The 26,347-nt window shown below is 38.5% G+C and overlaps 2 protein-coding genes across 2 annotated transcripts; both read right to left on the bottom strand.

Moving 5' to 3' along the window:
• Positions 1-223: 223 nt before the first annotated feature.
• Positions 224-15,663, bottom strand: prkg3 (protein kinase cGMP-dependent 3). The gene is made up of 22 exons (XM_088324543.1): positions 15,495-15,663; positions 14,807-14,896; positions 14,563-14,625; positions 14,349-14,475; positions 12,082-12,248; positions 11,869-11,982; positions 8,511-8,616; positions 8,380-8,443; positions 8,241-8,318; positions 8,085-8,173; positions 7,856-7,921; positions 6,442-6,489; positions 6,330-6,371; positions 6,159-6,270; positions 5,962-6,098; positions 4,670-4,759; positions 4,457-4,598; positions 4,212-4,375; positions 2,683-2,799; positions 2,553-2,615; positions 2,365-2,440; positions 224-2,287 (listed from the first exon to the last, which is right to left on the bottom strand). Exons 2-22 carry the CDS (start codon positions 14,892-14,894, stop codon positions 2,201-2,203), a joined length of 2,040 nt encoding a protein of 679 aa, XP_088180669.1. The 5' UTR covers positions 14,895-14,896; positions 15,495-15,663; the 3' UTR covers positions 224-2,200.
• A 1,100-nt stretch (positions 15,664-16,763) lies between these two features.
• On the bottom strand, positions 16,764-26,180 carry LOC148346669 (phospholipase ABHD3-like). The gene is made up of 9 exons (XM_088324544.1): positions 25,908-26,180; positions 23,557-23,717; positions 23,296-23,478; positions 22,006-22,051; positions 21,062-21,174; positions 19,946-20,119; positions 19,821-19,869; positions 18,529-18,694; positions 16,764-17,183 (listed from the first exon to the last, which is right to left on the bottom strand). The coding sequence occupies exons 1-9, from the start codon at positions 26,025-26,027 to the stop codon at positions 16,987-16,989; spliced, it is 1,209 nt and encodes a 402-aa protein (XP_088180670.1). The 5' UTR covers positions 26,028-26,180; the 3' UTR covers positions 16,764-16,986.
• Between the last annotated feature and the right edge of the window lie 167 nt (positions 26,181-26,347).

Below are 26,347 nucleotides of genomic sequence, written 5' to 3'. Positions count from 1 at the left end.
CTAGTATATTTTCTGGATTACAAGGCATTCATTAGAATTTCTGGCAATTGTTTTTTTTTTTTTTTTTTTTTTTTTTTTTTTTAAGTCTGCCTCATAGTCCAGAAAATATGGTAATTAAAAAGAGATTTGACCGCTGTGCATAGGAATATGATTTTTTTTTTTCTTGACTTCAAATAGAATTCGGTGAAAATACCTTTTACACCAAAAAAAAGACAAGAAACAGTTGAGAAACCAAAGGTTTTCATTTGCAAACAGAAGGCTATTTGGTCATATTTTCTATGTTTTTCAGTATAGAAAGAGTGAAAGAATAATTAGGAGTTTGATTTAAGTCAAGAGCAAATTCCCACTTAGATGTATTCGGAAATGGCCTCAGCCCCTTAGTATAAAAGTAAGAAGCTGTTCTTCACATGGGGTAAAGAATACATGCCTGTGTATATATATATATATATATATATATATACACAGTGGCTTTTTGGTCCCCTTGAACTTTGTGACCATATCAGACTTCAAACATAAAGATATAAAACTGTAATTTCTTGTGAACCATCATCAATAAGTGGGACACAATCGTGAAGTGGAACACACGTTATTGGATATTTTAAACTTTTTTAACAAATAAAAAACAAAAAAGTGGGTGTGCAAAACTATTCAGCCCCTTCACTTTCAGTGCAGCAAACTCTGTCCAGAAGTTCAGTGAGGATCCCTGAATGATTCAGTGTTGATATAAATGACTAATGATGATAAATGGAACCCACCTGTGTGTAATCAAGTCTCTGTATAAATGCACCTGCACTGTGCTAGTCTCAGAGATCTGTTTAAAGCGCAGAGAGCATCATGAAGAACGAAGAACACGCCGTGCAGGTCTGAGATACTGTTGTGGAGAAGTTTAAAGCTGGATTTGGATACAAAAAGATTTCTTAAGCTTTAAACATCCCAAGGAGCACTGTGCAAGCAATAATATTGAAATGGAAGGAGTATCAGACCTCTGCAAATCTACCAAGAACGGGCCGTCCCCCTAAGCATTCAGCTCGTACAAGGAGAAAACTGATCAGAGATGCAGCCAAGAAGCCCATGATCACTCTGGACGAACTGAAGAGTTCTACAGCTGAGGTGGGAGAATCCATAGGACAACAATCAGTCGTATACTGCACAAATCTGGCCCTTATGGAAGAGTGGCAAGAAGGAAGCCATTTCTTAAAGAAATCCATAAAAAGTGTTGTTTAAAGATTGACACAAGCCACCTGGGAGACACACCAAACATGTGGAAGAAGGTGCTCTGGTCAGATGAGACAAGAATTTAACTTTTTGGCAACAATGCAAAACGTTATGTTTGGCGTAAAAGCAGTACAGATCATCACCCTCAACACAACATCCCGACAGTCAAACATGGTGGCGGCAGCATTATGGTTTGGACCTGCTTCTCCTCAGCAGGCACAGGGAATATGGTTAAAATTGATGGGAAGAGGGGTGGAGCCAAATACAGGACCATTCTTGCAGAAAACCTGATAGAGTCCGCAAAAGACCTGAGACTGGAACAGAGATTTGTCTTCCAACAAGACAGAGATCCAAAACATAAAACAAAAGCTACAATGGAATGGTTCACCAAAAAACATCAAGGTGTGGCAAAGTCCAGAACTCAATCCAATTGAGAATCTGTGGAAAGAACTGAAAACTGCTGTTCACAAACGCTTTCCGTCCAACCTCACTGAGCTCGAGCTGTTTTTCAAAGAGGAATGGGCAAAAATATCAGTTTATCGATGTGCAAAACTGATGGAGACATACCCCAAGCGACTTGCAGCTGTAATCGCAGCAAAAGGTGGTGCTACAAACTATTAACTCAATGGGGTTGAATAATTTTGCACACCCACTTTTTTGTTTTTTATTCGTTAAAAAAGTTTAAAATATTCAATCAAGTGTGTTCCACGTCATGATTGTGTCCCACTTATTGTTAATGCTTCACAAGAAATTAGTTTTATATCTTCATGTTTGAAGTCTGAAATGTGGCAAAAGGTCACAAAGTTCAAGGGGGCAAATAGTTTCTCAAGCCACTGTATATAAATATATATCGCTTATTTTTTATGGCATTTCGAATACAAAATATGTCATTTGGCTTACTTGTTTCATAAGGCACAAAAGTAAAGATTTACTTCCGTGGGCGTATTAACGCTTTTCTGAGTAAACTCTCATGTAGAAACTTGGGTTAGAAGTCTTGGTCCCAGCCTGAGAACTCTTCCTCTGCCACGGTCTCGTCTTTTGGGAAGGAGTCAAAGTTGATGTAGCACGGACCCTAGATGGGAAAATTAGAAAGTAAGTTACAAAGAAGACCAAGGACCGGAGGATGATTATTTTTCGGCATCAACTGGCCTTGCGTATGAGGCGGACTGTGGGCGGGTCCAGCTGAGCCATGCGCAGTTTGTGCCAGTTCATGTTACTAAACCACCTGCAGGAAAGAATAATTACCCCCTCTATGGCTTTTATTATTGTATGTTAGCATTAAGCCAGCAGAAGTTTTGGTGATTTTTCTTTTTTTTGAGGCAGAGTGATCTTCTCACCTGTGGTGTCGCACATCTTTGATGCCGTTCTTAGTGTTTCCCAGCCTCTGACCAGGTCGGGGTCTGCAACAGCAATGACAATGGCAATGAAAAAAAAGGGTTTTATGTTGCTCTTTTTTGTCTGTTTTACCTGCACAGTTTGCTGATGATGGATTTGGCCGCCTCAGTCAGGTAAGGAGGGTACTTGAGGGCGCCGTCCAGGATCTTGGCATAGATCTTCTGAGGCTCCGAACTAGAGAAAGGTGGGCTTGGAGAAAGAATAAAAAAGCAGGGAAAATGAATCAAATTAAAAAACACATTTCATGGGATGTTTACTGTGTTAAATCAAAATAATATTTTACTCTGATCTGTAAGTAAATAAATGCTTTGTTTTTAGAAGTAAACGGTTCATTACCAATTATACTGTTTAATGGCAGAAGTAGAAGTTAAAATGATTATTTTATCCATTTAAATTATTTAAACAGTTGTTGTTTCTCGCCAAATCCTTTCAACTGACCTCTTAACAATGAGTTTAAAAAGTTTCAAACAAAATTTACAATTAAAAAAAAATCAGTTCATGTCTTTACAACTAATAACATAAATAGATAAATCATCAACTATTGCAATGATTTAAAAATACAGTACACTATCATGCACATTTTAACTTAAAGCCCCAGTGTGTATTACAGTATTTGAGTACTCGATGGCACTGTGTTGTCTGGTGCAAGCGAGGGCCAGTGCCAAAGAGTACAGCGTGGCAGCAGGCTGCCTAACAAACATGGCTGCAACCAAAGTGTGGATTCCACTGTGTAAAAATAAAAAATTCTCGACCCATGATTTTTTAAAAACAATTTATTTAAAAATTAACATTGGTATGATAGTTAGTGTATTTTTGCCTAGTATTCAATTCAATGTTTGTTTTTTAACAGAATGAGTTTTTTTGTACCAATGTGTGTGTGGATCACATAACTACTAGGGTTGTATTGGCAACATTTCCTGTGGTGTGTCTTGGGCAAGTACAACCTGGTGGCGAGGCACTAAGTATTACACACTGTCCCTTCAATATGACAATTTTAATTCAAAGTATTTTGTTGTTATAAATGATATAACAATATACAAATAGTAATCAAAAACAAAAAAAAATGGCAATTAAAAGAAGCACGTATACGTTATCTGTTGGCTGCTTGTTTATATTGATGGACAATGCCAATGGTCTGCATTTGTATAGCGCTTTTCAAGTCAATGAAGACCTCCCAAAGCACTTTACAATGTGCTTCACACTTACCCATTCACACACCGATAGCAGCTTCAGCCATGCAAGGCAACTACCTGCTTAACGGGGGCATTAGGGATTCAGTGTCTTGCCCAAGGACGACAATTCGACATTTAACACGGAGGAGCCGGGATCATTTTTGCTTTTTCAAATCTATGCATTTCAGTTTTTCTATTTTATCAACGGGCCTTAAATGCACCACCTTTAACTTCAACAAATAAACCAGAGGGCAACATTTTTACTCATTCTGTTTTAAGCTATCAATCTATGTTGAATCCACTTGAAGATTGTTTACATGCTACAAATTTACCGTTGATATTTAATGAGTGTCTCTGTTGTAAATGCTATGCTGCTATCTTGTGGCATTTTCAATCAACTGCAAGCTTCAATCATTCTTTTCGTTTTACCTTCCCACCAGCAGCTCGTAGATGAGAATTCCCAGCGACCAAAAGTCAACAGAAAAGTCGTGCCCTTGGTTCTTGATGATCTCGGGCGCCATATACTCAGGCGTACCCACAAAGGAGTACGTTTTCTCGCCGCGCACTAACTCTCTGGCGAAGCCAAAGTCCACCTGCGTGAAATAACCAACATCAATCATTTCAGGGTGGGCGGGCATGAGGCGTAAATTGCTGCCATTGAGCATAAATGTTACCAGTTTGACGTAGCCGCGCACGTCCAGCATGAGGTTTTCGGGCTTGAGGTCTCGGTACATGATGCTCTTCTTGTGCAGGTACGCGTATGCCTCCACCACGCACGCCGTGCAGAAGACAGCGATCGTCTCCTCAAAACGCCCTCTAACCAAAACAACAGAGATCCTCTCATGTTATTTACCTATCGTCTGTTTTAATGTTTGGTTTCCCCTCACACTTCTTTGAGTTTGGCCCAGATTTCTCCACCGCCGCAGAACTCCATCACCATGTAAATGTAACGAGCGTCTTTGAAGGCGGCGTAAAGCCTGCAAATACATTTTTAAAAATGGAAAAATGGTTTCCTCTCCCTTGAAAAAAGAAATACATAAAATAAAATACTTTAAAAACTGTCGTCAAGTTGGACCTGGGCATTCTCTCGAGGAATTTTGCATGCACTCGCAGCAGACAATGTAGGGCTCCAATGCAAACACATAATCCTGAAACTTTCACGGTTAGCATTTTCCCCTTATGTAACTAAAATATGAAAATAATAATGGATTCGTTTGGTAAAAAATGAGTCTTAAATATATTCATCCATCCATTATCTGCACCGCTTAACCTCAATAGGGTCGCGGGGGAGCTTGAGCCCATCTCAGCTGTCTTCGGGCAGTGGGCAGGGGACACCCTGAACTAGTCGCAGGGCACACAGAGACAACTCACTCGCTCCTAGGGACAATTTGGACCACCCAATTAACCTAACATGCATGTTTTTGGAATGTGGGAGGAAACCAGAGTGCCCAGAGGAAAATCCACGCAAGCACGGGAGAACATGCAAACTCCACACAGGAAGGTTTGGTCCAAAATATAGTAAAATGAAAAATACTTGAAATAAGCAAAATATATTGCCAAAAGAACAATACGTTTTTTTCACATTGTGGAAATAAGCCGTTTTGTTGGCTGTTATTGTGCCAATTATTCTTTTAATTTTAATGTATTTTTCTAATGACAATATTTTAACTACTTTTCATGTAAAATAAAAATGGGCAATATTGATAACAAATGGAGGAGTATTTTGGTCAATTTTTTTCTACTAAAACACAATTTTTAAATAACACAAAATGAGAAAAATTATAAAAATAACAAATACATGAATTTTGCTCATTTCGCGTAATATTTTTCTTATCCTTACATATTTTTATTGAATATTTTCTTGAAAATGTTTTTTAGTAAAATAACAGCAATAATACTTAAAATGAGAACAGGATTATTAAAACAATTCGATGATATTACTAATTTTAAGTATTTTTTTCTTACGCAATTCCAAAGGTAAAAAAAATATATCAAAGTCATATGTTTCTCTCATAATTGTTGAGGTAGAAATATGGTAAAGTAAAAGTATTGACCATAAATTCAGCATATAACATTTTTAGGCACATTTTTTTTTTGTCGTGCAACAACTTTCTTTTAATTAAAAATGAACAAACAAGCAATTGTTCAAGTCTATTTCCAAGGGCCTAAAACAATTTACCTAACAATGAAGTCGCACTGAATGGCCTTGAGGATCTTCTTCTCAAACATCATGTGCTCCTCTTGCCTCTTAGCCACGATGTGTTTCTTACTCACTCGCTTAACGGCGTAGTACTTTCCGTGGTTCAAGGTGGTCATCTGTGTACAAAATAGTCAAAACCTGAGTACGGAAACAGTCCAAATGGACATCATGCCTACCAGCTCCACACGGCCGAAGCCTCCCACTCCGAGGGTGACGGGGTCCCCTTGGTAGCGACCCTCCTGGTACAACACTGGGACCAAGTCCTTAAACTTCAGAGTTGACTTGGGACTAATGTGGAGAGAAAAAAATCATTACCCGATTGTAAATTTTAAATCTAAAACTCTCACCTGGACTTTTCTAGAGTGCGCGCCTCTTGCAACATTTTGGAGCTGATGAAGAAGAACACAATGTTAGATCCGTAATTGTTTTTTCTACGGACAATAAAGAAACAAAGCATACTCATCGAAGAGCTCCAAGTGTTCAAGGGGGATTGTTTCTTCAAAGACCCTGAGTGTGGAGAAAGAATAGAAATTGAAAAAACCCTATCTGATCCTTCCCTATTAGGACGCACTCTATTCAGAGGACAAAGACTATATGATGGAGTGCAGCCTCTTTTTTCTACACGGTGCTTAAATATTTGTCCTTTTTTTGACAAGAACTGGACATTTGTGGCCCGTGAGAGCCTGTCTGGTGTACTGTAGGAAACAGTCCAGTTTTGTCTACTCTGTGACAACCAATTGACAATTTTTTGCAAAAAAATATTGCCGTGGTAGAGTATCTCCGTGGTCTTCCAAACATAATTAAAGACAATATGCAAATAGGGTTCCTACATTTAACTTCTGACATTAAATACATATATCCATCCATCCATCCATCCATTATCTGCACCGCTTATCCTCAGTTGGGTCGCGGGCTGCTGGAGCCCAACCCAGCTATCTTCGGGCCGTGGGCAGGGGACACCTTGAACTGGTTGCCAGGCAGTCGCAGGGCACACAGAGAGAGACAACTCACTCGCTCATACACATCTAGGGACAGTTTGAAGCGGCCAATTACCCTGACATGCATGTTTTTGGAATGTGGGAGGAAACCGGAGTGCCCGGAGGAAACCCACGCAAGCACGGGAAGAACATGCAAACTCTTCACAGTAAGGTTTGATCTCATGACCTCAGAACTGTGCCGCAGACGCGCTAACCACTGCGCTGCTGTGCTGCCACATTAAATACGGTATGATTTAATTCATGTCTCTTACCGAATTCATCCAAAAGTGAGCTCCATTGCTGTGTCCCATTTGTTTACAAGGTGGATTTCCAGAATAATAGACTTACACTGAATATGGATAGATACAATGGTTGCGTTTTTGCCATGGAGGAGAAAATAAAACGGAAATGTCCCAGAGAAACCAACCGATACACATGAGGCTTTTTTAGTTACTAAGTCAGAATTTGTGTGTATCATTCGTCTATGTACTACAAGTTGCACAGTGCTTTAGATCATAAAAATATCCCGGACCAAGGAAATTGCGCGTGCAAAAAATCCAGTGCATTACCCAAATGCATATACTGCACATGCACACAAAAAGTCAGAAAGTAAAAGGACTAAACCAACCGCTGCAATCGGAAAACTTTCAGTCGGACTAAAACCTTAATCAGATTATCATGTTTAAAGTTTTATATAATCGGAATACTGGCAATACTGTATTCTGTTCATTATTACCAATGTGATTTAGCAACATAAAAATTAATAGCCAAGGTCATCACAAGAAGGCCTGTAAAAAGACACCAGAAGTCATCCACTTTGGTGTAGGCAATCCTTTGAGGGACATTTGAACATCTCCAACAGTTCTTCAAAGAAACCTTTTCTTATGTGTACTTACTCTTTATCAATGCTGAAGCAGGTGACTGGCCCGTCAGCCGTGCAGGTGGCCGTTCTCAATACCTCACTGTGGAATAAAACATGAGTATTAATTGTTTATTTACATAGATATAATAAAATATATCCACCCAGGTTGGCTGGAGACATTTTATGTGAGCACGTGTTATTTTCAGAAACGTCACGGATGTTGCTCAAACGCCTTCAGGCGTGCAGGCCATTGCCATAGCTACCGTATGAGGGCCTGTTCCCCGAAGTGTTCGCCCTTCCCCATCCGACGGATTTGCTTCTGGAGCCCGTTAATGCTTTTGGTCACCAGAACCTGGCAGGATGGAAAACACACACCTGTAGCGCGGAGAACACAAACTATCCATTGATAATTGCAATACCTCTCCTTTGAGGATAATGTAGAACGTGTTGGCCTCCGCCCCCTCTCGGACAATGACGTCTTTATTTTGGTACTTCACCTGTGAGGAATTTAAGCAGGAAAAGAACAGATACAAACACTCACAAAAAGTTAAGGTTTACCTCCTCCATGGAGTCGATTATTTTGGACAACTGGACATCATTCAGGTTCTTCAAGGTCCGAGATCTGAAGAGGAAAAAAAAGACTTAGATATGCATTTTTTTTCCGCATAAGAAATCTATAGGACATGCACGTTTTCAAGAATCCCATGAGCTGCTCTCGTTTCTTTTTGGATTTGTTGGTGATGATTGTTCGGTAGGTCTGCCTCGCCATGCACCATAGACGCACTTCTGTTTTTGCTGTATGCAAATAAACAAATATCTAGAATAAATATATCAATTCATACACGAGTACATAAACAAATACATAAAAAACTTATTTATTTCAGCCTAAATGTGTTTTTTTGAGCTTTTTTTTAAGACATATTGCTACACATTGATTTATGATAATGACTGTTGCAGCAGCATAAAGATGACCGTCAGAAGGGCTCATGCTAAAATATTTCCCTTGATGTGCAAGTTTTTGGCCACATTATTGGGTCCACCTTTTCAAAAAATGTTTTCCCTTTTTTATATAACGTTGCTTCTTCACAGGATACAATACTGAATAAATATAATATTCAATTACCTCATTGTGACGGAAAATACAACTTTCATGAAAATGTACATATTTAATGTTTTTATTTTCAGTTTTTTATCATTTATAATGATAAACCTGGCAATTCGATGCCACCTGTTGGGAAAGTCCTTCAATTGCAAAGATACTAATGTAAAACAGTGGCAGATATATGTAGTGACGTTTGCTAGCACTGACTAGTGGTAGGGTTCTGAAGTGCATTAGTAGGTTAAATTTGTACTCAATTCGAGAATAATAAGTGAATGTTTTTAAATCACATTTAAAGGTTTGAATGTTAATACAAGGATTAATATTTATAGACATTTTAAGTTAATCTATGCTAGTAGCTAACTTGTGAAAAGTGGAATTGAAACTCATTCTTATACACTGAATGTGAGGATGGAAAAAAATTGTAAACTGAAAAATATATATTTAAAATACTTATACATATCTAATGGTTTTTTGTTTTTGTTTTTGTTTTTTCACAAAAAGGGACAAGAAGTATTGCAAAATAGAGGCAGAAGTCAACCATTGTGTAAAAAAGCAAGATAAAAAGTTCCCTGAGACTCCTTGTGATTAAGGGCTATACAAATAAACATGACTTAACCGTTTTACAAATTAAAAAATAATAATTTCATTTAATGCGTGCGTACATTTTCAGAGGTCATCAACCCTTTTGAAGCTGAGAGATACTTTTTGTTTCTGATTGGCATGAAGGGCTTCTAGTTTGAAATGCATTTTCAAAATGACAACTAAAAATGTTATTACTATGTTATTACCATATTATTACCAGGTGATCATTATTAGAAGTTGAGTTGAAATAGGCTCAGTCAACCTCTAAAACATCATGTAAGTTAGAAATCAAATTTCCTTGAAAATAGCAATGACCCATTACTGGTGAGCTACTTTCAGAACCCGTGCGCAGAACATTTGGGTCTTCTAAGGGGGCTACTTGGTGCTCATAAGCCCCACGTTGGACACCCCTGATTTAAGAGTTATGTATAAAAACAAAAATACATTTTGTAGAAAGCCAAATTGAATTTTCAATTTGAGAAAAAAAGTACAGTGTACAACATTTTCTCAGTATAATACTTATCAATACAGTGCTGTTCACAATAATAGCAGTGCAATGTGACTAAGCAGAAAATCCCACATTTTAGTACAGGTATATTCTGTTATGGTTACATGCCAAACAAGTTACCAGAAGGTGCAGTAGATTCTCAAAAAACTGACAAGACCGTGCATTTATAATAGGCACGCCTGGAAGGCAGTGCATTTACAGTTGAAAGGGGTGTGTTCAAAAAAATAGCAGTGTCTGCTGTTGACTGCACTAACTCAAAACTATTTTGTATTTCCCAAAAAGGTAGGATTTAGCAGTCCTTTTATTTAGTTCCATTACCACAGTTTTTTATGACTGCTTTACATCTGTGTGGCATAGAGCCACCAAGACTTTGTTCGTCTACTAGTGTGTTTGGGGTCATTTTCTTGTTGAAACACCCATTTCAAGGAGCACATCCTCTTCAACCTATGGCAATATAACATCTTTAAGTATATTGACATGCAAGAACTGATCCATGATCCCTGGTATGCGATAAATGGCCCCAACACCAGAGTAGGAGAAACATGCCCAGACCATGACACTTGCACCACCATGCCTCACTGTCTTCAATGTGTACTGAGGTTTGAATTCAGAGTTTGGGGTTGTCTCACACATGGTCTGTGGCAGGGTTGGGTAGGGTTACTTTAACTGGATTACTTTCAATTACTTTTGGTTTACTCCAATACCAAATATGCTAATAAAAGACAAAATAAACTAAATATGAATAAAATTATGACTCACAACACGTGGTAAGCTTTCTCTCCTGGCTTTGATCTTTTTTATCTCTGGCAAAACTAACATAAAATCCGACAGAAACAAAATGAAAATAAATCCAAACAGCTTGCCAACATCCTTTTTGCCGTTCCATGTATTCCGTTACTCCCCAAGCCTGCACAAAATTTAGTAATTTAATTCATATTTAGTTTCTTTTGTCTTTTATTAGCATATTTGGTATTGGAGTAATCCAAAAGTAATTGAAAGTAATCCCGTTAAAGTAACCCTACCCAACCCTGGTCTGTGGCCCATGGACCCAAAAAGGACACTTTTACTTTCCAGTTGATGTGATTTTACAGGTAACTGCATACTATGTTTGATTGTCCTGGAGCTGATCATTGGCTGATCCTTTGCCATTCTGGTTATTTTCCGGTTCATTTCAATAGTTGTCTTCTGTTGTCTTCCACGTGTCCCTGGTTTTTCTTCCCATTTCAAGCCTTTGAAGATAATTTTAGCTGAACAGCCAACAATCTTTTGCACCTCTATATAGGTTCTTTGCTCTCCAATCACCTTTTTAATCAAAGAACGCCATTCTTCGGAGCAGTGTCTTGAATGACCCATTTTCCCAAAATGCATGTTCAACCTGTGCTGGCTTTAATAGGCGCCACCCGATTCACACCTTATTTGTTTTGGTTTTTTTTCCCCAAAATTGATGAACTCAGAGATTGGTTACCACACTGCTAAACACTTCCACGCTGTCTTTTTAACCCACCCCTTTGAAATATTTGTCCAATTTCACAGCCTTCGGACCGCGCCTATTATGAATGCTGAGTCTTGTTTGTTTTCTGAGAATCTCCTGTAGCTACTGGTAACTTGTCTGGCATGTAACAATAAAAATTATACTAAAAACCAGGGATATTCTGGTTAGTCACATTGCAATGCTCTTATTTTGAACTGCACTGTGGCTAAGGAACCTACAGGTGAACCTAATAATGTGGCCACTGAGCATAATAAAGAATTGTATCCCGGTAAGTGTTATTGTTAATAAAGCCCTGGGGGACCAACGGGCAAATTTCTACCATTAACCCCCCATGGCGCCATTGGGGGGCGTGTCAGCACTGACCTTTGACAGTGGCCGTTCGCTTGCAGTTGTACAAGATGGCCAACTCGCCAAAGATGTCGCCGCTGCTCAGGGTTCGAAGGTCTCGGCCCGCTTGGCTGACCTGCAGCTCGCCGCCTAAAAGGAGACACGAGGCACACAGCGTCAGCTTCATAGATTTGCTTATAGTGCTGCACGGATCGATATCTGTGAAGCGTGGGAAGAACATAGCGCCACCTGCCACGATATACATGCTGTCTCCTTCGGAGCCCTCCTTGATGACTTCAGAGCCTCGGTCAACAATAGAGGTCTCCAGGAGGTCCACCATCATGGCGATCTGCTCGTCGTCCAGACGACTCAGGAAGTCGTTCTTCTGGATGGCTTTCACGATCACGTCAGTCTCGCTACGTGGACACACAAGCCAGCAACATGATGGAAAATTTGTTGTACTGTACTCAGGGTTTCCCACAACTGTTTCGTGGCAAAATTCAAGCACTTTTTAAAGAATTTCAAAGTCAATTATCCTATTTCTCGTGTACCATTAAAAGAAAAAATCAAGTGAGGATCATGCATTTTGCAGAACCACCAATATGGCTGTGATTTACATTTATCATTTTTTATCTTGCGTGTGCTTTTATCAAGACATATGGTTGATAGTTCTTGAGTAAATTGTGAATATATTTGTCATTGAGACAAATCTATCCCCATATAGGTGTTGGGTACAATGTACTACCTTAATTTTTAAGTAAGAATAGGTTTGCTGGTGTGTCATGTCACCTTAGCTGTTCAATTAGTAAATGGATGGAGTGGTGCGTGAGTTGCGTGTAAGAACAGGGAGAGCGGGTATAGTTTGTGATGGTGCGTTGCATGTAAGTCGTTTGTTGTCTGTAGATGACACTGCTTTGGTGGCTGACATTGCAGCAAGACTGAGTGCTTTGGTAGTGGAGTTTGATAGAGTGTATAAGAGAAGGAAGCTTTAGGTGAATGCAGAAAAGAGTAAGGTAATGAGGTGTTCGCGTGGTGGATTAAAGATTTTGTTGAATGGTGTAATCTTGGAGGATTTAGATGGTTTTAAGTATTTGGGTTTGGCAGCAAGTACTGGTTTGGAGGAGGATGTGAAGAAGAGGGTTGGTGAAGGGTTCAAGGCAATGGGTGTGTTGGACAGATTGTTAAAATGTAGAGATCTTCTAATGGATGCAAAGCGAGGATTGTATAAAGATGTGGTAGTACCAACAGTGATGTATGGCTCAGAGGCGTGTGGTTTGAGAGTATATGAGCGTTATGGATTAAATATTTTTGAAATGAGATGTTTGCGTAGTATACGTGGAGTGATTCGACTGGATAGGTTAAGTAATATTGAAGTAATAAGAAGAACTGGTATGGTGAGAGATCTTGCTGAGAGGGTTGATGAAAATGTTCTGAGATTGTTTGAACATATGTAAAGAATGGATGAAGGCCAATTGACTAAACGCGTATGTAATGCAGAAGTGGTGGGTAATAGAATTAAATTGGGTGAAACGTGCTCTGGATGTGAGGTATTTTAATTAAATGGATGAAAGAGATACACCTGTCCTCTTGGGGCGTGGCCCGTAAGGGGTGATGATGCTTCATAAGACAATGCCATACAAACTAATGCCGGCTGCCATTTATCACAAAGGAAGAAGAAATGCAATGGCAAAGCGAAGCTACTAGAGATCAGTGTCAGACTTTTTGAAAAACATGGCAACAATTTCAAGCATTTACAAGCAATTGACCCAAAATTTAAGTACTGTGTGTATTTATTATTTAAAAACCTAGTAGTTAACCTAGGTAAACAGTCTTATTTTTTTATTTGAAATCAAATACAGGTAGTTAGTTGGTTGGTTGTTTAGTTGTTTGGTTGCACAAATACACATTTTATTTTGTTAATTATCTCTTGGTTCATTCAACTATTCCTTTTATTTGCATATTTGTTAAGTTAACTAGTTTCAAATAACCAGTTTTAAATTGTATAAATAGCTGATTAAATAGTTTTATCTTGTTACTTTTAAATTGGCTAAATTTTAACCCTTGGATGCATGGCCTACCATGCAGTACATACACTCTTCAATGAGAAGGTTGAAAATTAGTGGGGAAAAAACACTAATGGAATCCTGTCATACACATGTTTTATGAGGAATGCCTGGAATATGTCAATATTAAAAGATTTTATTGTTTAAGATTTGGAAGTATAACAACCCATAAGGTCATTTTTGACCCCACTCATGCATCTAACGGTTAACTTTTCATTTTGATTGGTATAATTAGGTCATACGTGAGATTAAAGAATTTTATTGTTGAAATTACAACTTCACACTTCATTTAGTAAGTTAGTTAGCCAACTAAGAAGTTTCAATTCTCTAATTTTATTGATATAAATTTGGGATTTTGACTTGACTTATGTATTCAGTTCAAAATCTTAAGGTTTAAGCTTTTAGTTAGTAAGTACATTTAGAAAGCAATGACAGTATGCGTATGAGGCTGACCTGTCAGTTTTTTTTACTCTGGACTTCCTGAAATCGAGCGTCTCCGGGATGGGCTCAGGTGCGATGACGGCCGCACGACTCTTCCTGAACTCAGATTCGATCTCAGGACCACTGGGAGGTGGAAACTCTGAAACGGTTTGGCGAGGGATAGATAGCAGCTCTTTATTCAGGTTTTTAAGATTGTCACATTGCTTGTGATAATACCGATTCATACCGAGGTCCTGGTATTCAGAGTGAAGCTCCTGCAGGAGTTTCTCCTTTTCTTGCAGACGGAGTTCTGAGAGGACAAGCAAGCTCTGCATAAACAATCTTGCTTTGTTCTTAAGTATATGTGTTTTCTCAAGAAAACAAAACGAAAAAAAGTAAAAAGAAAATTCCCATGAAAAAATTGAGCAAGTGACTTAAAAAGTAAAAAACACTCTGGGATAGTTTTTGTGTACATTTGCCGTACTACACACCTAAGTCTTGATTCTGTCTTAGCAGCTCGCTGTTGATGAGCTTTTGCTTCTCCAGCTGCTGCTTCAGCTCCTCCACTTGCTCGTCCATCTCTGCACAACCAGGCACTTAATAATAAAAAAACATGATCCACCGGGCCCTGCTCAAAAACCTTGAACTCATTCTGCAAGGCCTGGCAGGTGTCCTGTGAATAATGCACGCTTGCCATCGCCTGTCAACAGGGGGCATTGTGGGGAACAATCCTGCCACTTCCTGCCCATAATGAGTTGCTTTTGGTTTCCCACTGCCTTGAAAGCACAAAACAATGCCTGATCATTTGATAATGCATCATTTTACTTATTGATACGTATGGACATTAATCCTTAACAGGCCAACCCAAATAGTTTTTTGTTGAAGCTGAGTTAGTTAATTTGGGTACTGATTTAATTATTTCTGTTACTTTATTTCTAGGACAATATTGTAACATCAGGAAAAAAAACAATACTTGAAATTATAAAATATAAGCAGCTAACAGATTATTTTGTGCATGACTATGTTTGCCTCATGAATATGCTGCAAAAAATAGTTTTAAGAATGATACAATATATCCATTTTTTTTTTAAAACAAGCATTATAAAATAATTTTTCAATGACACGAAAATGTGGGCCAAGTGCAGAAGACGTCTCAGAAGGAAGTGAGCTGCCACCCACCTGCAGGCTTGTTTGGGAGCTCAGCAAAGACGAAAGGCCTCACCAAGGCCGCATGGGTCACGATCCCCCAAAAATACTCAGCAGGACTCTTCACCCGGTTTCCTTTCCCTTCGCTTTGGGCTCTTTTTGTTGAAGAAGGCCCGTCTGTCGGCCGATCTCAACAACTTGTTTTGCGTTGAGTCATTTGGCGTCACCTGAGGCTCCTCCCCTCTCTACAGGTGGGGGAATCACAACCAAGGGGAGGGGACTGCCATGGAAATTCAGGCAGAATGGGCAAATGGAATATTTCTAGAATTCATTCATATATTGGGATCCACATTGATTTAGACCTATGCAAGTGCATTATGCATTGTTCAGCATATGACACATAGCTTGTCTAATAGAGTTTGTTTGGATTTAAAATTCAAGGGCTATGAGATTATTTATTTGAATTACTACAAAAAATGCACTAATTGTTTTTTTTCATATGCTGACAAGTTCCTAGAATGCATTCAACTTCTTATTATTTTTGCAAGCAGTGAGGTGATCAAAGCTATCTAAATGAGGCTCAAGGCTTAGCGTAAAGACCGAGGGCGTGGGCCGTTTTATGGGCGCTTTGGGGTTAATTATTGATTGGTCGCCGTGGTTAATCAGCGACACCGATGACCCCCATACAGATTAAAGTAGTAGGGGAGGATACGCGCTTTGATGTGATACAGTGGCAACAATATCGTATTTATTTAAATGGTATGTGTTATCTGTTAAAGACCATCAAGCCGTTTTTATCCCCTCAACTTAGATTTCTTCACGCCATCCTAGCACACAAATCGTAGCACACAAAAACTGTGATTGCCCTACCTTTGGGGGGTAAAGAAATTAACATACGGGTAAAACAGCAAGAGCTTGTTTTTTTCTCGTGTGAATGGAGTTCAATGGTGGGTACTTCAGTTTAAGTGTGAAAATTGAGACAATGTGTCGTTAGTTTAATGGAATTTTAAGCAAAAATCTAATGATGACAGTTATAGGCATTGCTTTGAACGTTTTAATGGGGTTTTTTTTGTTTTTTTTTAAATCGGTATCGGTTTAATGACAACTCAATAATTGAGTAACAGCCTGAAAAAAGTAACATTGTGCATTAGTACATGTTTGAAACATGACATTTTCATTGCCCATTTAACCCTTTGACACTGTCGTAAAATAGAAACTCTGTTGCCATGATGACTCCATATCCCGGACACACATCTTTCATTTCAGTGACCTAACAAGCAGAAGGAAGAATAACACACCAAACACAAGTAAAAGTTTTTTTAAATAACAGACAAGTGTTTAATTTACGACAAATAACTTCAGTGTTTTACATTCCGTTCCGTTTCTTCACTTTTTTGCATTGAATTTGCAAGAAGGACCATGAATGAAATGATGTCAGTAAGCTTACCAATCAGTCAGCATTTGATTTGTTTTATGAAAAAATTAATACGACGAGTGTTTTGTTCAGTGTGCTCGCTGTCTTTGTTCAGCTACACGCCAGTCCGCAAGCTTGGCGGACGTCTCGAGGGTGTTCAAGGACGGCTCGGACAAATTGGCTGAAGACGCGCTCCATGTAGCCGGCGGCACGCGGGAACAAACCCTCTAAGAAGGCAATGTGGCCGCCGTGATTGGTCACAAGAAGCGCCACGTTGGCCAGGTCCTTGGCAACGCCCACCGGGAAAGCTGCAACGAACACAAAATTCATCTCATCTCATTAGCTGCACCGCTTATCCTCAGTAGGGTCGTGGGGGTGCTGGAGCCCATCCCAGCCATCTCCAGGCAGTGGGCAGGGGACACCCTGAACTGGTTGCCAGCCAATCGCAGGGCACACAGGGACAGACAACTCGCTCGCTCATTCACACCAAGGGACAATTTGGACCGGCCAATCCACCTGAAATGCATGTCTTTGTACAGACGCCTCCCGACTTACTTACATTCGACTTACGGATTCCAGCAGATACGATTTTTTTTCGGGATGTCGAAAATATCCCTACATTGCTGTAAGTTACATTTTAGTTTTAAGTTAAATTTCCGAGTACAGGACATTAATGTAGTGCTTCTTTCCGCTGCTACCGGCGTGTGGCGTGGTCACCCAGCATCCATCAGGAAGTGAAAAAATTTACCGTATGGATAACAAGCAGAAAAAACTTAGCCAAATTTGGACTCATTTTAATGACATGATTGCTCCAAAATTCAATCTTTTAATCTTAGAGACTGCTGCTCTTTTGGTTTTTGTTTAACTTATTCTAATTTTTTGCATGTTTTTCAGAAGATCTGCTTTTGAGTTGGTTAAAATTGAATTGTAAATAGTAATTTTATTTGCATTATATTTTCTATTTATAGCAATGATGCGTTATTTTATTTACATTGTATTGTTTTGAATTTTCAAGGATTTTGTGTTTTTTGACTTTTAAATCTGCTCAGTGTAAAAATCTAAAATGTTTTGTACTTCACCATTTTTTTGTAGATTTTTGAAAATTTAAATATATATATTGTGTATGTGTTTTGAAGGGTTCCCCTGCAAAACATACAAAATAATTTTTTGCATGTTTTTTTTGTTGATAATATATTTTTTAAAACACAACAAATCTGGGGAGCCGTTTGGGAGCCAAAAGAGGGCTCTTCTCAGTGAGCTGGGCCAAAAGAGACTGTTTTCTTTATAGAGCTGTTCTCTTGGATGCGACAAGTAGGGGGTGGTGACGCTTCACATGAAAACACAATAAAGACATCCCATCAGAGCAGGCGTGTTGGCATAATTTTCACGCCCTTTTTTCCCTTCATTTATCGTGTGGTCTATAGAGTCAGACTGCCAAGAAAAATGGCAATGGCAACAATGTCAAGCATTTTCAATTACCCCAGCCAAAATTCAAGCATTTTCCTGACCTTGGAAACACAACATTAAAATACAAGCATTTTCAAAGATTTTTAGCAACTATACGAACCCTGCATAAACCATGTAAAAAGATGTGGCAAGGCAAAGAGAAACAAGGTAAGGAAAAACACCCAATTGTAATTTATAAACACTGACCGTGTTCTGGAGAGAAAGGATCATCGGCAGCGTTTAGGCACAAGACGGGCACGCTGGTTTGCGGGAGCTTCCAGTCGGGGCTGGCGTGGCGGTAATACTCTGTGCAAGACTTGTAGCCGAACAGCGGCGCCGTGAAGCGCTCATCAAATTCACGGATGCTGCGTGACTGGAAAAAAAAAACTGTTTAGCAACGTTGAAAGGTTTTATATTGACAGAGTTCAATAAAAAAAAGTTATCCCCTAAAAGGACAGTTTGTGTTTTTGACCACTAGATGTCACTGTATTGTGTAGTGCATCCAGAAAAAAATTCCAAGGAAGAATACAAACAACAAAGACTCAAAAGTGATGAAAAAGGACAATTTCTTTATTTTTCTGTTAAGTCTTTCGCAAGATTTTTGTTTTAGGACACCCACAGCAGCAAGATGGTGGACAATAAGACTCATGCAAAGTAAAATAAATGTACATTTTGAGAGTATTTTAGAAAAAGCTATGTTAATATGTCATGTATTTTTTTCTTATAATATAAATCGATACTGTTTTTTCAATTATTTTTTTACCAGTAGGATGAATACATGCTGTCCAGTTTAAGTTACAACTAATCCTAAAATACAATAAAGTTTTCTTATAAAAGTATATGATTAATATGAATGACTTTCATATTGAATGCTTATTTACTATAATCAAATACCTAAATACTGCATTTTTATTATACAATTTACAAAGATAATACACGATTCATTGTAAATACGTTCTCATAAAACTAATTACAAAAGGTATTCTTGCAAAAGTACATTTCCTTTTTGATAATGCTTATTTTTAAAATTGATTGCAGAGTGCAAAAGCTAAATGTTTTTCTTGCAAAAGTAAAACTTTACTACTTGTAAAGGATTCATATTAGTTTTCTGATTCCATCCACATTATAAAAAAAACCTATTAGTCAAAATGTATTGTATAAAACTTCAACAGAAATTAGTGTTTCTAATATTGAAGTACAACTCTCAACTTGGAAAGATTTTTGAAGTTCAATGCTTGGTGAAACAAGAAAAAAATCAACAAAGAATATTGTTTTTCATTATTAAAAAAAACAGTTATCCTAATAATTAAACTATTACTTAACTTTTTTTCTTACAAAAGTATATTGGCACTTTGAAAATGATTTTCTTTTTCTAATTAAATGCTAAAAAAAGTAATATTCATAGATTTTGAAATTAATATCAAAAATACATTTTTGCCATGTATTTTTACAAATACATAGCGCAAAATTTTGGTTGTACTCTCGTGACAAAGACATACCTTCAGGACGTGGTTGATGTCCACCACTTTCTCCAGAATCTTCCTGTGCCTACAACGTAAAAAGCCCCTTGAAATTTTTTCCTCCCACTAAAAAGCCAAAAGCATGCCTAAAAATGGTTTGTGACCTGAGGACGGCACCGCAGAGTCCTCGCGTGAGGTGTTTGTTAAAAATCAGCCAGTTGATGGCTTGCTCCATGCTTTCAGCCGACTTGAGCGCGTCCCAAGGGACGGAAACGGTAAGCCCCGCCACCAAACCTGCCTCGACACCTTTGCGGCCCAGGTAGTTTAGCAGCAACATCCTGCAAGACAACAAAAGGATCATTGCTCGATATACAGAAAGCCCATTGCTACTTCAAGCTTGGTTGGTTAGCGCCTTCGAGGTATTTGAATTGAATTGGCTTTATTGTCATTGATATCAACGTATCGTTCATTGTGGTCGGGCATAAAAGCCTATAGCAAGTGCTGCACAATTCAAATTGTGAGTGCGTGACTGTTCACGCAACTCTCATAGGCTGGTGTATGCTGTCAGTCAAACAGCCGGGGTGGGCATGCATAGTCTACGTTTCCGAATCAAAACAAACTGGAAAGGATAGCAGATGATAGCTTTTAGCGGCTCGTTACAATGAAAAGAAACTCATCAATTAAATTGGACTCTGAGGAAAGTCAGGAGAACGCAAAGAAATGCTGATCACCACTGGGTGCTCCAAAGATCGTTTTTGGGTCCGGGAAACGATTGAGGGAGCGTCGGGAGAGACACCAATGGCAAGGCTAAAAGTCTGGCCTAATGCTACAGCTAAGCTAAAACAACCCGCACAAGTTACCCCTGTGTAGCCTGTATCTCAGCAACCCCCGATCCATTACTCGTGAAACCAATGGCCTGGGGCTACAACTTGTGGGAAACCGCTACATTTAGCATTCTTTTATTTCAATTATCGCAAAGACTTAGCTCAAACCTAAGACAACTAGCTAGCCAGACACTATTTAAATTTTACGATGAAAAGAAAAGAGACCCTTCAATTTCGTTGACGATAAAACTATCCATCTTACTGCAATTATGCGTTGGGTGTTATTCATAGTAGATCTATTGTTGTAATTTGTTGTATACTGTCATTCGGTAATGATGTAATCTCGAGGAAAGTTTAACCCTTCGGGGGCTTTTATGAAGCTTTTGCGGGTGGTTCTGGTCCCTATTAACCATGAAAACCGTTGTACGACAACAAAGTCAGGCGAAGCTCACTCACCCTCCTAATGAAACCCCAACACCAAAAATTGGGGCTTGTGGGTAACAACTTTTCACATGCTGAATGACCACCTCCAAATCGGATGTGTTGGCAGCGCAGAAGGTTCGCGGCGTCTGAAGTGCATACAATGCCTCTGGGTGAGTGAACTTGAATTTCAAAGTCAATTTTCCAATTTTGAACCATGTATTTGCCAAATCCACAAATATATTAGCAATTCACATATGCTATTTTATCAAGACAAGGTATGGTTTTTCGAGCTTGAGTATATAGCCAATATATTTGTTTTTAAGAAAAATCTCTTCAGATATATTGTAGATGTTAGGTGTTTTTTCTATTACAATTTATTACTGGGAAACGCTACCTTAATTTTTTGCATGGCCCATAATAAATGTCCATTACTGATACGTAAAAGATTACATACTAATACACATTTCATATTGCCTTGTTTAGGTGTAAAATGCCCCTATCCATTTGGGCTCGGGGCAATGACGCCGAATGGGACAATGCCATAAAAACTAATGCCAGCTGGGCAATGCATGAGGGAAAAAGAAATGGAGTGGCAAAGTAAAGCCACCAGAGAGCAGTGTCAGCATCACTTATAAACAGACTTGCCAAAAAATATGGCAAAAGCATTTACAAGCACTTTATCCAAAATGCAAGCACTTTTTAACCCTTGAAAACACAATTAAAATTCAATAATTCTTAAGGATTTCAAGTACTCTTACGAAACAGTGTTTAATATTCTATGAAGAAGTCAGATAACTTAATACAAGTCAGTGTAAAGCAAAATATTGATACACAACACCAGTCCTTGGACATTACTTAAAACAGTACTTTGGCATAATAAAATATTTTCTATTGACTTACAACTTCACATTTTAAAATGTTTAATATAATTACCATTTTCTAGGTTCTGGTTCAAATCTTCCCTAATAAGTACTTACCAGCAGCTCTTCCCCACCAAAGCCTCTGTTGTTAAAGACCACAGACCTGGAGGAGCAGATACATAGTACAGGGTTCGTACACATTTTTCATGGCCATATTCAAGGACTTTTCGAGCATTTTAAGGCCTATATTCAAATTTTCCAGTAACTTCAAAGGAAGTAATCAAGCGGCGCTCAAAAGAATGTTGTTTTTTTTGTTGATGACTAAAGTAAAGTCCCTATTTTGCTGCTATCGCATACTTTGAGCTATTTTGAGGTGTTCTATATATGATCTATGATATTTTTGTCTCAATGGTCTGCTATAAACTGACATGAATTCTGACGTTCCGCTTCAAAAATGCACGCGCAGCTTGGCTACATCACACTTGTTTACAAACACAGACAGGGCTCTTTAGGTGTTGGGTAATAATTGAGTTCAATACAGGAGACAAAAAACTAAGTACTGTATGTATAAAAACGGAAAAACAAGACAAATTTAGACTCAATTTAATGATGTTGATTGCTCCGATGCAGAGTGGATTCAATCTTTCAATCTTAGAGACTGCTGATTTTTTGCTTTTTGTTTTACTTATTTTAATTGATATGTTTTACATGTATTTCAAAGGTTATGTGTCTAAACTGACATTTTAGCATTTATAGCACAGAAGAGTTTTTTTATTTTATTGTTTTGCATTTTCAGGGATTTTGTGTTGTTGTTTTGACTTTATTTCTGCTCAGTGTGTAAAAATCTAAAATCTTTTTGTATTTTACTTTTTTGTGGATTTGAGAAGTTTTTTAATTCAGATTTCATGTGTTTTGCAGGAATTCCCTGCAAAACATATAAAATTACTAATCACTAAATATTTGGTGCATAATGTTTTATTATTATTGATACAGCATTAAAAAAATCTGGGTAGCTAAAAGAGCCAGCTCTTCTCAGTGAGAAGAGCCAAAAGAGCATTTTTCTAAATAGAGCTGTCCGCTTGGGTAAAACCAGTAGGGGGCGGTCACCCTTTACATGACAACGCCATATAAAAAAAAAAGGAGCACGTGTGTCAGCATCATTTTCACACACTTTTTTCCTCCTTCATTTATTGCGTGGTCTTTAGAGACAGACTACCAAGAAACATGGCAAAGGCAAGAACTTTCATTTTCAAGCACTTCACCCATAATTCAAACATTTTCCAGGGCTTGAAAACAAAACATTAAAATTCAAGCATTTTAAAAGATTTCAAGCACCCGTTTAAACCCTGGTAAAAGCACGACTAGTCACTTAAATTCTATGAAGAGGCGACACGAATGTTTAGCGACCTGTAGCCGTGACGGGCAGCCTGCTTGACAGCATGCAGCACGTAAGACTGCCGGCTGTTGCCAGTCAAGCCCGGCAGGATGAGGACTGTGGGCCGCGTGGATGAACGCGGGTAAGAAGAGCTGCCGTCATTGTCCGCCCAGTCCAGCGAAATCTGACCGCCATCGGCCGTCCGGATGAGCTCGCTGCAAGACGGATAAGGTTCCATTGTCAGATCACATAACAAACGCAGGTCACAGACAAATATGGGGGCCGATCTGTACTTGCGATAAGTGACGTGCGGTCTGGACTTGATGAGGAAACACAGAACGGTTTGAAGGCGGCCTCCCCAGCACCACGGCGTCGGCCTAAAGGTCTCGCTCAGTGCGGGGCAGTGCTCCTCAAGGAAGAAGCGGAACTTCTCGCCGCACACCAGCAGCGGCCTCTGAAAAATGAAACAGTCAGCGGCAATGACCAACGGAGCTATCACAATTAGACAAGAACAATCTTTGTTTATGGACAGCTGACTTGAAGTAATTACAGTGTTTGGACTTTGAAGCTATGTTTATTTAGTTAGTCATGTCATCCATATGTTTATTGTGAAAGACAAAAAGAGCAGGGTTACATGTGGATAAAAATATAATTTTAGAATGAAACAGAGAGTAGGGGGTACCTGAAGGCACTCGATTTGGTTTGTCAGATTTGGAAAAAAAATTCAAAAATCTCATCCATGTAAAAATAATGTTTTAAGTCACCATTTTATCATGTATTTATTTTTGGAGAAAAACAATTGTTTTAAAAGGCCATAAAATGTCAATATCTTAAAAAATCTGCCTATCCCAGAATAATATCAAAAGACAGGATTGAACCAAACGTTAAAAACTTTATTTAAAATTAAGTTATTCATTTTTACTGTATATTTTTAATGAGGACTACTGAAGAAAATATATTATGATCATTTTTATCCTAATGATTATAAATACACATTTCCTCTTTTTTTTTATAGTTGTGTTTGCACGGCTTACACGTCTAAAACACTTCATAATTTTTAATATTTATTTTTTTCCAATTTATCTTATATAATTATTTATCAGTAGCAGCAATGGCCAGTCATAAGTCAATAAAAATACGAAAAAAAAACTGAATTATATAAATGTTATTGCTGGAATAAATATTTTTATTTATTATTAAAAAGTGGCAAACTCATAACCTCACCTCTTAAGGAATGGCAAAGTATTTATTTTATTAAAAATAACCCTAAACATATTGTTTTACGGGCAGCACGGCGGCGCAGTGGTTAGCGCTTGTGCGGCACAGTTCATGTCATGGGAACCTGTTGTGGGTTCAAATCCAGCTCCAGACTTCCTGTGCGGAGTTTGTATGTTCTCCCCGTGCTTGCGTGGGTTTCCTCCGGGCACTCCGGTTTCCTCCCACGTTCCAAAAACATGCATTTCAGGTGAATTGGCCGGTCCAAATTGTCCCTAGGTGTGAATGAGCGAATGAGTTGTCTGTCCCTGTGTGCCCTGCGATTGGCTGGCAACCAGTTCAAGGTGTCCCCTGCCCACTGCCCGGAGATGGCTGGGATGGGCTCCAGCCCCCCCGCGACCCTGATGAGGATAAGCGGTACGGCTGATGAGATGAGATATTGTTTTACTACCAGTCTACTTTTTAATGAATGGCCTTAAAAATGCACCTAATTTATATCAATTAAAAAAAAAAGTATGAATAAGAGTATTTTTGATAGATATGCCCAAATTAAAATAACAAGAGTCTTTATAGTTTTTAATGGTATGAGAACCGCAAGCAGTAAAGCTGCAGGCCTGAAATGTCTTCTTTTTTTATGGGTAGGGTTTTGTCTTAATGTTTAGATATTTAATATGATGGGAGGCTGCGACGTTGATCTCATGGACTTTTTGAACAATTTTTATATATTACCTATGTTTTTAGTGATGTTCAATACATTTTGATTATTGTTACCCAATGCAACATCTATTGCAGCCTGGTCATCCTGGAAGGCGTATTACCCTTTGTGTTGCCCCTTCGAGGTTTCTTATTTTCTTAATGCTGAGGTTTTTAAGTTTCTCCTTGCCCGCGTGCCGGTTTTAGATCACGGGATGGTGTAATTGTGGCCAGTGCAATCCTTTAAGACATTTTGGGATTTAGGGCTATACAAATAAATGTTAATTGACTTAACTTGCTAGGTCTTTCCTGCAAGAAATAACTGGTAATGGGTAGGCACTACAGTATAACGTTTCTGCTTTAGCCGCCTCTATTTGGGCACAGTATAATACAATACTGTATATTATTGTACAGTACTATACAGCTGTCAGTGTGAAAATAATTTGTTGTTTCTTTTTGTTACTTAGTTGGTGATGCTATTCTTGTGTTATACCAAAATAAAAAACAAAAAACTGTTTCAGTAAGGTAGATTGCTCACTTCTTTGAACGGAATATTCCCTTTTTTTCTTTTTTTTTTAAATTAATTCGAACTAATTGACAGATTTGGGGCAACTTAAAAAGGAATATATAAGTAGTCATGCACCAAACCGTGTACAAATGATAACTAGTGAAATCTTCTTATGGAACGATAAATTAATTTACGAAGTGGGAAACCTTGACGCTACCGAATCCTCACCTGACTCTTACGGCCCCACAGATAGCAGAGAGCGGCCGTGAGGGAGCACAAAAGCACGGCATCAGCCCTGGAGACACCCTCCCAATGGACCGTCAATAGCTCTATAAGTGACAGAAGCATACCGGTAACTCATTGACTATTTCATAACAACTAAATAAATTTAAAAAACACAATAATAAGAGCGGCGTTATTTGTTATCGGGCTATTTAAGCGACATGTGTACAAACGAGATAAGCCGACCGGTGCCGCTAAGTATTACAATGGCGGCTAAGCTCCGCCCACAATGTTCTTCTCCCCCAAACCCCCCCCCCCCCCCCCCAAAAAAAAAGCTTTATTTAAAAAAATGCAAATTCAACACATATCATATATTAAAACGTGAACTACAACACCTCTAGGGAAACAAAAAATAACTGTTAAACATATAATTTCAATCCCACACA

Source organism: Urocampus carinirostris, chromosome 20 (genome assembly GCF_059441175.1).
Source record: "Urocampus carinirostris isolate Australia breed hairy pipefish chromosome 20, RoL_Ucar_1.0, whole genome shotgun sequence".
NCBI classification, from domain to species: Eukaryota; Metazoa; Chordata; class Actinopteri; order Syngnathiformes; family Syngnathidae; genus Urocampus; species Urocampus carinirostris.
This window is presented reverse-complemented; position numbering and strand designations above follow the sequence as displayed.

Bases quoted from the DNA above. Each gene is read 5' to 3' on its own strand.
- prkg3 (XM_088324543.1), bottom strand. From the start codon at position 14,894: ATGGACGAGCAAGTGGAGGAGCTGAAGCAGCAGCTGGAGAAGCAAAAG. The intron at 6,099-6,158 runs GTAGGCATGATG...TTTTGTACACAG, and splicing joins GCTTCGGCCGTGTGGAGCTG to ATGACCACCTTGAACCACGG. The intron at 4,760-5,961 runs GTAAATTGTTTT...ATGTATTTGCAG, and splicing joins CAGTGCGACTTCATTGTTAG to GCTTTACGCCGCCTTCAAAG.
- LOC148346669 (XM_088324544.1), bottom strand. From the start codon at position 26,027: ATGCTTCTGTCACTTATAGAGCTATTGACGGTCCATTGGGAGGGTGTC. The intron at 23,479-23,556 runs GTACAGATCGGC...TCCGTCTTGCAG, and splicing joins CCGCACGTCACTTATCGCAA to CGAGCTCATCCGGACGGCCG. The intron at 22,052-23,295 runs GTCGCTAAACAT...CTGCTCCTCCAG, and splicing joins GCTGCCCGTCACGGCTACAG to GTCTGTGGTCTTTAACAACA.